The sequence below is a fragment of the Papaver somniferum genome, unplaced genomic scaffold, assembly GCF_003573695.1.
Source record: "Papaver somniferum cultivar HN1 unplaced genomic scaffold, ASM357369v1 unplaced-scaffold_84, whole genome shotgun sequence".
NCBI classification, from domain to species: Eukaryota; Viridiplantae; Streptophyta; class Magnoliopsida; order Ranunculales; family Papaveraceae; genus Papaver; species Papaver somniferum.
This window is the reverse complement of record NW_020651415.1, coordinates 837,024-852,414: the sequence shown is the minus strand read 5'-3', so window position 1 is coordinate 852,414 and position 15,391 is coordinate 837,024. Positions and strand designations below refer to the sequence as shown.

Genomic DNA, 15,391 nt, shown 5'->3' with positions numbered 1-15,391 from the left:
AAGGAAATTCAAATTTGGTATGTCGAATGAAAAAATCGTTATATGGTCTTAAATAGGCGCCTAGGTGTTGGTTTGCAAAGTTATCGACAGCCTTGAAGAAGTATGGTTTTAAGCAATCATATTCAGATTACTCTCTTTTTACTATGACAAAGGGAAAGATGCAGCTTAATGTCTTAGTATATGTTGATGATCTGATTGTGGCAGGCAATGATCTTGTTGAACTTCACAATTTTGAAACTTACTTAGGACAATGTTTCAAGATGAAGGATTTGGGAAAGTTGAAATATTTGTTAGGATTGGAGGTTGCTCGTAGTAAACAATGTTTCTATATATGCCAGAGAAAATATGCATTGGACATTATAATGGAGACAGGATTATTGGGTGCAAAACCTGCAGAGTTTCTTATGGAGAAGAATCACCAACTGGCATTGGCAAAAGGGAATATACTTGATGATGTGGAAAAATATAGAAGATTAGTTGGCTGTTTGATTTATCTGTCAGTTACAAGACCAGATCTGGCCTACTCAGTGCACATTTTATCACAATTTATGCAACAACCTAGAATGGAACATTAGGAATCAGCACTTCGTGTGGTTAGATACTTGAAGAAGAGTCCTGGACAAGGAATTTTGTTGTGCTCTGATAGTGGTCTTAATTTAAAAGGATGGTGTGATTCAGATTGGGCAAGTTTTCCATTGACTAGACGTTCATTAACATGATGATTTGTTCTTCTTGGTTTTTCTCCTATTTCTTGGAAGACTAAGAAGCAACATACAGTTTCTCGTTCCTTAGCAAAAGCAGAATATAGATCTATGGCAGCAGTGACGTGTGAATTGAAGTGGTTGAACCAGTTGCTTGGTGATTTAGGAGTTCATCATACTCATGGGATGAATCTCTTTTGTGATAGTCAATCAGCACTATATATTGCTCAGAATCCAGTATTCCATGAACGAACAAATCATATAGAAGTGGATTGTCATCTTGTAAGAGATGCCATCATAAGGAAGATTATATCACCCTCCTACATGCCTACAGTGGTGCAATTGGCTGCTATCTTTACAAAAGCCTTAGGAAAAGCTCAGTTTAAGTTTCTTTTGTCCAAGATGGGCATTTGTGATCTACATGCTCCATCTTGAGGGAGGATATTAGGAAATAGTCTATATTTAAGTCATTTATTTTAGGAAAAGCTAAGTACGTGCAGTTCATGTATTGTGTCTTGATGACCAAGACATATGAATGTATAAATATCTAAATAATGAATGAGAAAACTAAGACTTGTCGAGAACTTGACAATAAATCTTGCATTAAGATTGGTGAACCTAATGGAGGAAATTTTGGGAGATTGGGAGAAAATTTTAGGAGATGACATGCAAAGTCGGCATGCATAGTAAACAAGAAGTTCTAGTGTGAAACGCGTGCTTGACACTCGCATTTCTAGTTTGTTTAGTTGTCACCTTTTAAAACAATTTAGTATAATTTTAAACAAAAGAAAACAAAGTAATTATTCTTCTTTCTATAGGCTAATGGGACGTCAGCTGAACCAAAATCAACAAAAAAGCTTAGAAATTAAAGAAGAAAAGGAAAAATATTCTCCCCAACAATAGTGTTTCACAAGTTTTGGAAACACCTCTAGTATTCTTGGAACAACAAGAACTTATAGTAGCTACGGAACATTACATCATTGATAAAAAAATGTTTTGTTAATTATGCAATCGAAAAAGAAAAATTCGCTTATAATGGATTACATGAAGAATCCTTCTCCAATAATAAGCCAGCTTTTTACTATATGAACGAATAATATAACGCCATGTATATGTTGTATATACGAACACGTACCATGAGTTAATTTGGAAAACAATGTTTGTCCAACTGGTCTCTTTCCGACTATGAGAGCTATGGCAGCCTTGGTTTAGGCTTGCTTGATCGAATCTTAGATGCCCAGGAATCAAATTCTGTTGGAGAACAACAATCGTCAATTATAATGGTATCCAATGAATATCCCATTTGTACCCGGATGAAAACATATATACTTGTGGTAGCATTTTTATGTTTCAGTAGTACACAATGCATAGGGCCAGTGATGAAGGCGCTCATGTTCCCCTTGGCCCTAAAGAGCTTAATATATATAATGAAGGCGCTCATGTTTCCCTTGGCCCTAAAGAGCTTAATGTATAGGGTATCTAAATTCTAAAATATTACTAAAGAAGCTCCATGAATATATATTACTAGTAAAATGAAGAAAAGACGATCTTAAAAAAAGAAAAGAAAAGAGATTCTCTACGTAAAAAGGATGTACCTTACCAACAAGCAAACCAAGAAACCTAATATCCATTCATAATCGTCCCTATCCATCCTAACAATTCATCTTTTCGAGCATATTTTATGGGTAGTCCATAAACGAAGACTAACTCTTTCATATGAACGAGTGAAGCCATTATGGGCAAAAATGAAAGGGAACACTAAACGGGGAACTTTCCCCGTCAAAAAAAAAAAACTAAAAAAACTCTTAAAACGGGGACTTTCCCCGTTAAAAAAAAACCAAAAAAACTCCTAAAACGGGGGACTTTCCCCTGTCAAAAAAGAAAAAAACTAAAAAAAACTCCTAAAACGGGAGACTTTCCCCGCCAAGAAAGAAAAAACCTAAAAAAACTTCCCCCGTCTAGTTCAAAAAGTTTCAAATTTTTTTGACGGGAGACCGTCCCCCATCTAGTGTTTCACTACTGAACGAGTGCATGAACGTGTTTTGGGGAAAAGTGGGGTAAAGACTACCCATAGGACCCCCTAATCTGCTCAAATTGGTAGTGCACTCTTTCATTTGAAAGAGTGACACTACCCATAGGATTTGCTCTTAGAACCAGCACAACCCAGCCAACAAAATCACGTGCTTAGCGTGTTGTGTGTCATGTTATGTTATGTCAGAGATTAAGACGTGTCGTGCTGTTTCGTGCTACAAGGCATGCTTCGCTGTGTTGTACTAGAAAAATAAACGTGTTATGCCATGTTGTGCTGTATCGGGCACATTATTTTATGTTTTCCAATATAAGTATTTTCCAAGCATTTAGGTATTATATGTGTTGTTATAAAATTCAGTCAACATAACGATAATAAAATGTAACTATTTGGCTAGAATACATGCTCTTTTGTGAAACATACATAAAATGTGATGTATTTTGCCATGTTATATAGTATTTTATATATATTTTGACGTTTTTTCTTAAGTATTGTGATGTACCCTGCCATGTGTTTATCAGCTACTATGTCGATTAGTCTAAAACAATCTATCTCATAAAATTAACGTTGTGTTCTATGCTAGGCTAAGTCATATGCGCTGGACTGGGCTGTGTTCAAATTTTAGTGTTTTGTGCTAGGATGTGTTCGTGTTGGCGTAACCCAATTTACACCCACATGCAGGACCCAAAACTTGGATTATTTTCAGAATTTTAAAAGCCTGGCTACCAAATTTATAACCGCTTGTTTGGTCCATAATAGCCTCTAGCTTCGTAGACCAAAATAGTGTTTCAGTTTTAGAAGGGCTGGTGTGAGCACATCATCTCAAAATGTCATGTGAGAAGCATGAATATGTTAATAGTCCATTTTTTGTCACTCAACTTACACATGTTCATGGATCCGGCCTACAACACGTGCTTAGCATATGGTAGTGCATGAACCTAGTCCAAAAGCCACTCTTCCACTCTATAGATTGTCCGATCACTTGAATAAAGTTGAGGCGTTGTTGTGGCTTGAAGAAGATACAGCAGATAGTGCAAATGTCACTACAAAAAAGAGTAAATCTGAATAGCTAGAGAAGAAACTCAGAAGGGACCTGCTAATTTGGATCTACTCTAGTATACATCCCTATCATGCACAGAGAATTCTGGGTTGCCTCTCAATCTTGTCTATAAGTAGATAGATAATTACGTTGTTATTATCGTTGCTGATCTTGTTAGGCTTTTAGTAGTGAAACAAATGAATCTTTTAGTGGAATGGAAATCTTTTATCATAGTTATAATGTCAAAATGGGTACAAACCACACATGTCCGGAGACGCATTGAGAAAAAAAAAGACTAAAGCCAATCGGATAGGATTCACAGGAAGATGGTGTGAAGTCGTTTTCACCGAAAAGATGGTGTAATAGAAAGCAAGATAGCCGACGCTCATTCTTATGAATATTCAATACGTTTAAGTTCTCTTATTAGGTTGCCGGTGAAGTTTGGAAAATTGGAATGGCACTGCACTCTCACGGGAAATGAACACAAACCAAGATTGAAGGTACGAAGGAGCATCGAGGTAGTCGACTTTTTAAAGGGCAAGTTAAGATTTTCAGCGAAGAAAAAATATTAGTCTCGTCAAAACACAAAACATCAGCCAACTAAAAACAGAAGTATTCTTCAAAATTAAAAAACAAAAACAAAAACAAACAAACTAAAATCGGAACTCTTATAAACTACTGGCAGCACAATAATAGGGTTGTGTACAGGGTATATTAATAAAAACCATAAAACTCAAAATTAGAGCTATTCAATCAGCAATCTTCTGGAATCATTACAAATTCGAGGTGTTCTGTTCTAATTATTTTTTGTGTATTTCTTAATTATCTTTGGTATTCAACTTATCAAGGATTTTAATGGATTATCAAGGGCCCATAATAGATATGGATGGTTAGAGAGTTACTAGTATAACGTACCACTAATATTTCCACAGGTTTATATCACCTCCTTCTCAACACCACCTTTGGCTATCTAATAATATTTGGGTTCCACAGCAGCAGCACTGCCACCACCATGTATATATTGATCATCAAGTTTTTGTTTGATATATATTTTGAATAAACACCACATCTTGGTTACAGTAGGAGTGCACTCGTATCCTTGACCTGTCAACGTTACTTTTTTCCATCCTTGACCGGTCAAAAGCATTTTAAAAGGACTTTGTTAGCAAAAAACCGTTGCGAAAAATCCACTGCAGGAGTACAACATATACTAAGCGTTTCCAAAGTCATAAATTATACCTTCAAAATTTCTGACATTTCGTCTCGGACAGCATCTTCAAATTGATCATTTTTGAAATATCGCACTGGACGATTCCATCGTTTATAGTCGAAAAGAAGAGTAACAAGAGGTTTTTCAAACCAGTTGGTTTGATACCAGTAATGGAAGTCGTTTCAGTATCTCAAGGATATATATGTATCCACGATTTACCATCAATTAATGGTAAATCTCCTTCCTATCTATAACGTGCCAGATATGGCATGATATATGAAGGCAAACAAATGTACCCGCACGATCAATATAAGGTGGCATTTTCGATTGTCGTATTTAGGATAGGAAGCCTTTCATTTCCTAAATAAAAAGGTACTGTATTTTTCCTAGACCGCCCCTAAAAGATTTTTTTTACCCTCATCAGAATGAGATTCATTTGATTGAGACACAATTCGACGTAGATCCAAGATATTTCATCGAATCATTGATGAAGAGATTCGACACGTACCCTCTAATTTTTATAGAAAAAAGAAATTAGATGGAATCATGAAAGCAGAAAATATTCTTCGAATTTAGTCATAATATTACATTATATTGACAATTACAAAAAATTGTTCATACTATTAGTATAGTAGGCGATCAGGCGGGTGTGCCCCATCGTCTAGCGGTTCAGGACATCTCTCTTTCAAGGAGGCAGCGGGGATTCGACTTCCCCTGGACGTAGGGTACTACGAAAGGAGTTCGAGGTAATACCGAACCAATCCTTAGATCTAGTTAAGGCCATCGAGGAGCCGTATGAGGCTGAAGTCTCATGTACGGTTCTACAATAGCGATGTATAGATACGACCGAAATAAAAAAGAAAATAGATTAGATTGAACGGACACATCAAAGGATTAAACTTACAAAATGGATTCTTCCTGGGTCGATGCCCGAGTAGTTAATGGGGACGGACTGTAGATTCGTTGACTATATGTCTATGCTAGTTCAAATCCAGCTCGGCCCAAAAATCCGCCGATCCATCATGAGATAATAGAACAAATTTTTTTGCTCGTCTGCAAATATCTAAATTTTTATGCCTAATACCCGATAAATAGTCCCAACTATATACGAACAATAATCAATTTTAACTCGAATGAAAGAAACAGTAAACGTCCGAGTTTCACCTTTTTTTAAGCCCGTGTTTGGCAATCAGCTATTTCATAAGCTGCTATAAGCCTAAACAATTACACTGGTTTAACTTTTACTCGTGTTGACAAGAAACTGTCTTTGCCCAAACGTTGTTTCTTACCCAATTGATTATTTTATTATTTTTAATAATTCCTCCAAAATTCATATCCAAGTAAAGACTCTATTCAAAAAAAAAAAGTGAAGACTCTATTATCATTCACGGATTCATTCAAAATTTCTATGGTATAAATGAAAATCCACCCGTTAAAAAATGTACATCTACAAATATCCAATAAAATCTTAAATGAATAGAGCATTGTAAGTGTAAAACGATGACCAATAACTTCTGCTGAGTAGCTCAGCAATCGGCATCAAACTTATATCCGTGTGTGTTGATTTGATAAATGGTCTAGATTTTCTTGAAGTGTGAGGAGAGGAGATTTTCCATCAGTTGGATTATCCGAACTTAAATATAGCGGTAGAGATTTGATTTCATATTTTTGTACTGGGCGTACACACTTTTTCAAAATCTCACACCTTTAGTTTTTGCCTTCCACTGAGATCGTCTAATCTTGCCCGCGGTCTTCATTGAAGATCTGACGGTACATGGCACTATCTTACACATGTATGGCTACGATGTTGTTGCTACAACGATCAGACGGCTGAAAGTCTGAAAGTCTGAATATTTTCTTGGTTCTTGTTTGCAATAAGCGGGAACTATAAAATGCTCAACAACCTTTTCTCCGTTGCTGTTTTGTTTCTCCTCCTTATGATTGTTTCCTCGTTTTATTGTTGTTATTGAATCCTTAACGTATAGACCATTGCTATTATTGTTAACGTAGTGATTATTCTTACTAGTTACGATATTATTGCTGTAGGTCAGTGATTGTTGGTCGAGTGAATGATAAATTCCACCGACGGACACCATCGAGAGTGTCTCCTTTCGCCAGAAATACTCATAACGGTTGAAAGATGAAGCCTCAACCGCCTCCGCAACCGTTGGTTGTGGCACTGCGGACATTTGTGGTGGTGCTTCCCCTGCAGCTAATGACCGAGTTGTGGTATTCATGTTGTTTGTAAAACCTATAAACTTCTTCGCCACCAATGCTGATCTGTGAACATTCATCACTCCAGTTGGCTGCAGTTTTGATCTGCGAGCTCTAGTACTATTCATTTCCAGCACAATCCCTTTATAGTCTTCTTCCTCCTCTTCCATTATTAGTTCTTCAATTTTATTATCAGGACTACCTTCGGATTTTACTTCCTCAACAGTTTGGAAGATATCTTCTATGTTTTTGAAGCAGTTTTTAGTAGTTGCAACGGAGACAGCTTCAAGAACTAATCTACCCTCTTTACGACGAGATTTCATCTGGGTACCTCCTCCTCCTGGTTTAGAAAGAGATTTTAGTGGGGGTGGGAAACATCTACGAACTGATGATGGTAGTGATGATGATTTCTTACTATAATTTATTACAACTACTTCTTTCTTCTCTTCTACTGCCACTTGTTCAATTTCTTCTTCTACTTGAATCTCTTCACAATCTTCAAATTCTTCTTCGGTATCAGAAAGACTAATCTCTGAATGAGGATAACCATCAGACCCAGATTCAGAACATAAGTTTTCAGTACAAATCTCAAGGCTTTTAAGAGATAAACAGCTCTTAGAATTCTTGACAAGAGGGTGAACATAAGGAGGTGAAGAGACGATGGTTTTTGAATAAGAATTGAACACCAAATATCTAACTCTCCTGGTTGTTGTGGTTTTCGGGAAAAATCATTCTTTGCTTCGACATCTTGATCAGCAATTTTAGAGTACATGTCAACAGCTGAAAGTGTCCTTCTCATTGAAGTAGTACTTGGTTTGGATATTGGTTTCTCACATTCAAATCCTAGAATTGATCCAACTCCTTGGAAGGGTTGTCCACTCAGTGACACTTGGTTTATGTTAAAGTCTGCGGGCATCCAACTCAAAACCAATTCGCAATGAGTGAAGCGGTCCTTCCATGTTAGTATATTTTAAGTAAATTAAGCGGATTATAGCGGATGTGAGACTATTGTCCTTTCACATGCCCCCTCACGTGTAAGGCTAGTCACTGGGCCTCACACGTGGACCTACGTACGAGTTACCAGTCCATCGGTAGCAAGTGTACACAGGTGAATGACTAAATCAGGGGTAACACCTCGGCCAGTATCGGCACTGGCCTACACCCCGGGTGTACAAGTGACAAAATCGGTTAAACACTTCGGCCAGTAACTCGGCCTACACTCGGCGCACGCAGGTCTGGGTATGAGGTTTACCTCTGATACCATGTTAAAGTCTGCCGGCATCCAACTCAAAACCAATTGGCAATGAGTAAAGCGGCCCTTCCATATTATATTTTAAGTTAATTAAGCGGATAATAGCGATGTGTGACTATTGTCTTTTCACAGTTTACACAAATAGTAGCACTTGACATTATGAGAAGCTTTCTTTGAGGTTGTAAGTATCACCCTGTAAAAGAAAATTGTGTTCAGCGCAAAATCTGCGATTCTAATACAGTTTGGTAGCACTATATATTAGTCGGCCTCTGAGTTTTAAAATCTTTAGCACCAAATTCTTATATGTTTCATATCAACCGAAAGATAAATTTCTTACCTTAAACAATGATGAACAAACACTACAAGCAAGCATCCAGCAATTTTGAGTTTGAGGTGATTTTAATTTTGAGAAAGAATGATTGATGAATAGAAGAATGAGAATGGGAGTAGTATTTGTAGATGTAAAAAAATGGCCTACGGCTAAGGAAGGTATTGTATCCTTGGAACCCACTTTCCACAAAATGACAAGATTTTCATTCTTACTTGTGATGTTGCAGTCTACCTTCACTTTTTATTTATTAAACGGTGAGTGAGTGAGAAGGATGAATCCTTTTGCAGGCAACATGATTGATTGGGTAAGGAAGCCAGCCTGAGGTTCTCTTAATACAAAGGAGGAAGAATAATGAACGTAGAAACAACTGAGAATGCGTCGGCGTGTGTTTATTTATTTAATCAGAAAAAGAGTACTTAGATCTCTTATCTCTTCCTCTGATTTATTTTATTTTATTGTTTTTCATTTTTGCTCAGTGAATAAAAGATTTATTAGAAACAAGGTCTTTTCAGGCCCGTGCTTCCTTCAACTGTCATTCTTTCATGGTACTTGTTAGATGACACAAAATTAGGAAACAACTTATTTAGATAATGAAACATGAATATATTTATTTCAGAAAAATATCACTCACTGACATTGGATAAATTAGTATGATGGAGAAGGCTGTTGACTGAACTCCTCAGAAACCAGATTTCAACTAACCTTCTCAAGGATAGATTTTTCACTTGGTGTCCCTGTGTCGAGTTTTCACTCCATTGTTCTTATTTGGTGTCTACTTTTGTATTTCAAAATCTTGAAGTTCTAGTTGTGAGCTAAAGCTAGTGATTTTCCCAGATTTCTGTGTCATTCTAGTAACAAGTGTCTTAGTGTTAGTCATACATGACTACCCTCTTATTCTCCTGGTGTTCATAAGATCTAGATTTTAGTTCTATGGGATGGAACCTCTAGTCAAAATATTCTTTATTTGGGAAAAGACCTCAATTTTGGTCTTCGACCAAAAACAAATTATGTTGATTCAAGAATGCAAAAACAAATCACATACCAAAAATCCAATTTGTAACAAAAAAAAGTTAGACCTAACCTGCAAAACTCAAGGTGGATAGACTAGCCTGATAGGAGATTGGACAATATAAGCATCCATAAACCATGGGACCTGAAATTTTTCAAAACCCATACATTAAATCACAAAACTAATTGAATTAGAAGCACATCAAAATTAGGGGAAAAAATGGAATTACCTAGAACAGGACCTCTTCCAGCTTCATCTATCCCCATAAGACATGGCTCTGGAGCCCATTTCGGGAGAAGCTCCGACGGAACATCTTCTGAAGCCATCTGTTGTTTGTTGATTCCGATTTCGCGCCAAAAACACTATTTCTTCAGAGGTATACACTGAGCATATAACAAAAAATCACATTGCTAAGCACAACTGATATATGGAATTGTTTTAGACTTTTAGTATATTGACATAGGTTACCTCATCAAGTTGGTCTTGCACTCTAGCTGGAGAAACATCACGTTTATGTTCCTGGAGTATCCTAAACATCACATTTATAGAATTGGTATTTCGATCTACATCTTCTGATGGAGCATTGGTGTTAGTATGTGTTGCCACATATTCTTGTTCAGGTCTCTCTAAACCAACTTTTGAAGGAGTATCCTCAACTCCTGGTTTAGTGATTTGTTAGGCATCAGCAGAATGTTCTTTATCAATGACATCATCTCCTTCGCTCACCGAAACTGAAGGCAATTCTTTATGTCCCTCTGATGTATTTTCAGTGGTACTCTCACCATTTACTGATGAACTAGAAGCTACTGAATCATTGGATGCTAATAAGTTTCCTAAACAGACACCACATATGCAGCAAAATAAGTATAAGATTGACTTTTACTCATACTATATACATCAATAACACCAAGAGTTAAAAGTTTGGCAAGAGTAAAGTTCTCGAACACAAATCATACTCTTAGTGTTGGGTCACAATAGAAGGGGTAATATAAGCGGATACCTGGAGTTTGATTCCGATTGCTGGTCATAGTCACTAAGCACTATCTCCGATTCCATCCATCAACATAATCTCTTCACCCGGCCTTACTGATATTTGATTCTCATACAAACCCATCTCAGATTCATCTTATCTCGCTTCAAATGAAACATAGATTCGGATTTAAACCCAAACCCTAAAACAACCACCAATTCCTCCTTGTTCTCAAACCCTAACATCGATCAAACCCATCTTCAATTGACTCCAACAAAACCCATCTTCCACAGAAGCACGATTTTAAAAACTAGTATATACCTGGTGATAATCCACCAAAATCAGAGGTTGAATGATTTGATTTTTTATTTCAGGTAAGAGATTAGGTTTACATTTGATTTCTGATTTTGATGGGTTCTGATTAGCTTGCAGATTTATTGAAAGGAGGGTTCAATTTCATGAAACGAGATAAAATCTGCGAGATCTGTTGAAGAAGAAGAACATAAAAATCTCTCGATGAAAACTGAACCTAGAGAAGAACTTCTCTTCTTTTTCTCCGATGTATATTGTCGGTTCGATGAAAACTATAAAGAGATAGAAAGGGAGATATATCGAGTGAGTGGAGGAATTTTATTTAACTGAAAATAAGAAAATCATTCATTCCTACAAAACCAGGTTTGGCTAAGTTTGTTTGTGTTAGTGGTGGTCAGTATTTGTCTAGAAAAAAAACAAATCAGGGGTTGTGGTTCTCCTGACCACCCCCTACAACTCTCCCACGCGTGGCATTAATTCAAATATTATGAACGATAAATGAATAACCAAGTCAAGATTTGGATTTTCAAAAATTATATCATAAGAGTGGTCTCTGACCAATGTTCCACCTTGGTTGGAATTAATAGAAAAGATAAATCAACGGTGGTGGTTTGTTCAACTTAAATATCATAATTGCTTTATTGATTAGTGTTTCACTAATTGCACATAATAAATAATGTATTCACCATAAAGTGTTCTTTAATTAGTGTTTCACTAATTGCTCATAATAAATGACTAATCATTTTTTAATTATAAATGTTTTCTTAATTAATTATAATATTTATTTCTATTAATAAGTATTTTTGATAAATAATATCAATAGACGTTTTTGGCGACAATGAGTAGTAGAAGAGGTGGAGACTGAAAGATTAGTGGTGGTTAAGGGCGGAGCCAAGCACAATTATATTTATTTTTGTTCTTTTATCGTACAAAGTCCATTTTTCACATGTATCCAACTTGCCAAGAATTTTTTCTCCCTCTTTCCTCAAAATCCTGGCTCCGTCCCTGATTTGTGGTGGAAGAAGTAGTGACTGTGAGTGCTGGTAAGTAGTGATGGACAACATTAATTTTATGTTGTCGTTACAACAACGATAACATCGTAGTGTGGAAGATGTGGTTGGTTGTTTTTAACACTTTTGATAAATGAATGTACCATATATTTCAGAGATGATATCATACAAGACAATATTTTCATGATCGTAGTTGGATCACGTATGGTACCAATGTTATCTTTGGTACTATATCGTATAAATCATGATTTTTTAATGTTAAAATAAAATTGATTGCAATACAAAAAAGAATATATAAATGGAAAAAAATAATGAAACTAATCAATTGACGACATTTTGTTCAATCTAAACCTCATACATGGCATAAGTGATTGAAAATTAGAAGTGCGTCCAACAACCTACATGGGGGTGGGCGGCAGTGATGGTGGCAGTGGTGGAGTCAAAAATTGACATTGAGGAGGCCTACTTTTTTTTTTTTTAAGAAACATGTAAACTTTGGTGGACTAAACCATAAATATATATGGACAAAGTACTATTTATAAAATAAATTAAAAAATTTATGTATGTAGTTATTAAAAATTTAAGGGGTTAGAGCGAGGTTAGTCAACCCTTGGCTCTACCACTAGGTGGTGGTGGATTAAAAAAATGGATTCATATGGTTTTATGGTGGTGGCGGGTATTGGTGAACAAAAAACATATTATGCTAATTTCGTAACGCCAATATGTAACGTTATATTATAAAGTATAAAACGTGGTTGATCATTCTAATGTTAAAATAAACTCGATAAAACACATGTCCATTATAAAAAATTGGTGCAATCAATTGCCATGTTATGTAATAACTGAACGAACGACACGAATAAAGATCAGAACATATGAAATTATTTATTATCGACTTGTCTATGTAAAGAGTGGTCAGGATTTGTCCTTGGCAAAGATAAATTTACCGCTAGAGTTTGTTCAACTTAACCATTTTTAAATGTTTTATTAATTAGTGTCTCATTGATTGTTCATAATGATTAATTAAATTTCTATTATAAATGTCCCTTTAATAATCTAACATAAGTACATAATTTTATTAATAAATGATTTTACTAAAAACTATAATAATTCTAACGGTGGCTGGTGTTTGTGAATGATGGAGGCGGTAACATTACTATTGATGGAATAAATAGTGGCGGTGGATAGTTTTATGGTGGTGGGTGTAGGTAATAGTAGTGGATAATAATAGTTTTTTGCTTTTTAGTGAGTTTTACGGACCGATTGATAAGGACAAAAAGTGGAATAACATTGTATTGTGAAATATGTAATTGATTGTTTTTAGCACGATTGATAAGGACAAAAAGAAATATTTCGAGGATGATACCGGAACGTATAAGACAATATGATCATGACTGTTGGATCACCGAAATGGTATCCGTATTATATAAGGCAATTGGTGTACCCGCGTAAGAGAACATTATCGCTCTCTCAAGTACTATTACATTCTTTTTCCTGAAAGACCATCAATGTCGAGTTTTTTCGCGAAAACTACCTACAAAGACAACAACGTACTTTCTCTTTGTTTGAAAATTATGTTTGTTCATCAAAATCATCATAAAAAACTCTAAATCATAAATCTAAATTTTTCCTCCGATGTTTATAGAATATTTTTTATATTTTACATCCCAAATCATGCGACCTCTTGATTACAAATCAACAATATCAAATTACGGATCAATATGTATAGGTTCATTCACTAGGTTAGAAGGTATAATAGATACAGTTGGGTAGATCACACAAAGCAGAAGATGACTGAGAATAGTTCAATAATTTGGTCAAGAAATAAGGTCAAAATTTTAAGATTAACTTTCTGTAGGACTAATTAGATCGGTTTCTATAGGATCCGATTAAAATATGGATTAATATTAATTTCCACGTAAGACAATTGCAAAACATAATTTGGCTAACTCTGCCTATGTAAAGAGTGGTCAAGATTTTTCCTTCCTCAATTGCTATGTTATGTGAGAAGAAGGTGATATCTAAGATTGAGGTACAATTCAAATCTATTAGATTCATACCATTTACAACTGGACGCCTTGAAAAAAACTGATTATTATTATTACAGTTAAGGGATACATTGAACACACTTGCGCAAATAGCTCACTTCGCAAATGATTGTTGTTGCATGTCCTGTCAAATTAATTAAGGAAATAAATATAGTTTCCTTAGTTACAACACATTCTCATGTTCTATTACAATTTTAAAACTCTTATCATCTAAAACACCACAAGAAACAAGATTTTTGCAGATGATCGGAACATGAAGAACTTCATTCAAAGTGAGAGTCTTCCCAGACGTGAGCTTGAGCCCAACTTTGCTTTTTCCTACCCGAAGCTGCAGATGAGTTACCCATATAGAGTTTCTCGCCTTCCCGTACCTTATTATGAGAGGTGAACATATCTCTGTTTCCACAGACATGTTTGGTAGCACCGTAGTCTACCCACCAGTCTCACATTTGTTACCAAATTTACTTCAGACAACGTGCCAGAAAATTGATCTTTGGTGTTTTCAACCAAATTAACATTATTTTTCTTTTTGAGGTCCTTACGGTTTCTACAGTGAACCGTCATATGTCCAGGATTTCCGCAAGCATAGAAATCACCCTTAAGGCCATAAGCAGTGTCCAGAGTATTTTAGATATAGTAACTTAGACCCCATGTAAGACTTATGTTCTTTTTTTTTAGTTTTTCTAAAATCTATTTATTTAAGAAAAATGAACATTGCAAATACATAACCTCAACAAAAATTGGACAGATTGCGTTTGAAAGTAATGGCTATTGATAGTTCGGAAACGGCAAAACAAAGGAATTGTTGTAGAAGAATTGTTGGGATATACAACGGATTACTTGATACGAATGAAAAAGGCATAACTATTTCGATTCTGAAATCACATAAATTTCACAGTAGAATATGACATCAAGTTTAAAGTTAGTAAAAAACATAATATGGCTAACTAAAATGTTAAAAACAAACAGGATATATAAACTTAGAAAGCCGTGGGACTTGAAGAGACCAATTTTGAAAACTACAGTCTTAGAAAGCAACGATCCACAATACCATAATTTTTTTTAATAAATATTCAACGTAGAAGATGTCAACTTTTGGTAAAGGATCTATTGAAAACCTATTAATTTGAAATAGGATCAGGGAGTACATTATGTGTTCAAGGTTCTTTATGAGGTAATGTGTCGCCAGATTGTATTCCAAGTGCATGTGGGAACATATAGAAGTAACAAAATGTCCAAGACTTTTGAAGTTACCAAAGTCTTCGT

At 35.5% G+C, this 15,391-nt stretch overlaps 1 protein-coding gene and 1 long non-coding RNA gene across 2 annotated transcripts; both read right to left on the bottom strand.

The window, feature by feature from the left end:
• Nucleotides 1-6,470: 6,470 nt before the first annotated feature.
• On the bottom strand, nt 6,471-7,900 carry LOC113345936 (protein FAF-like, chloroplastic; the record flags this gene model as incomplete). The annotated part of the gene is made up of 1 exon (XM_026589577.1): nt 6,471-7,900. A coding segment is annotated over one exon (1,122 nt), but the record flags the coding sequence as incomplete, so codon positions are not given.
• A 1,416-nt stretch (nt 7,901-9,316) lies between these two features.
• Nucleotides 9,317-11,367, bottom strand: LOC113345937. Its single transcript, XR_003358337.1, has 4 exons — nt 10,786-11,367; nt 10,254-10,618; nt 10,015-10,168; nt 9,317-9,929 (listed from the first exon to the last, which is right to left on the bottom strand). It is a non-coding gene; the product is annotated as an uncharacterized LOC113345937 (long non-coding RNA).
• Nucleotides 11,368-15,391: the final 4,024 nt, after the last annotated feature.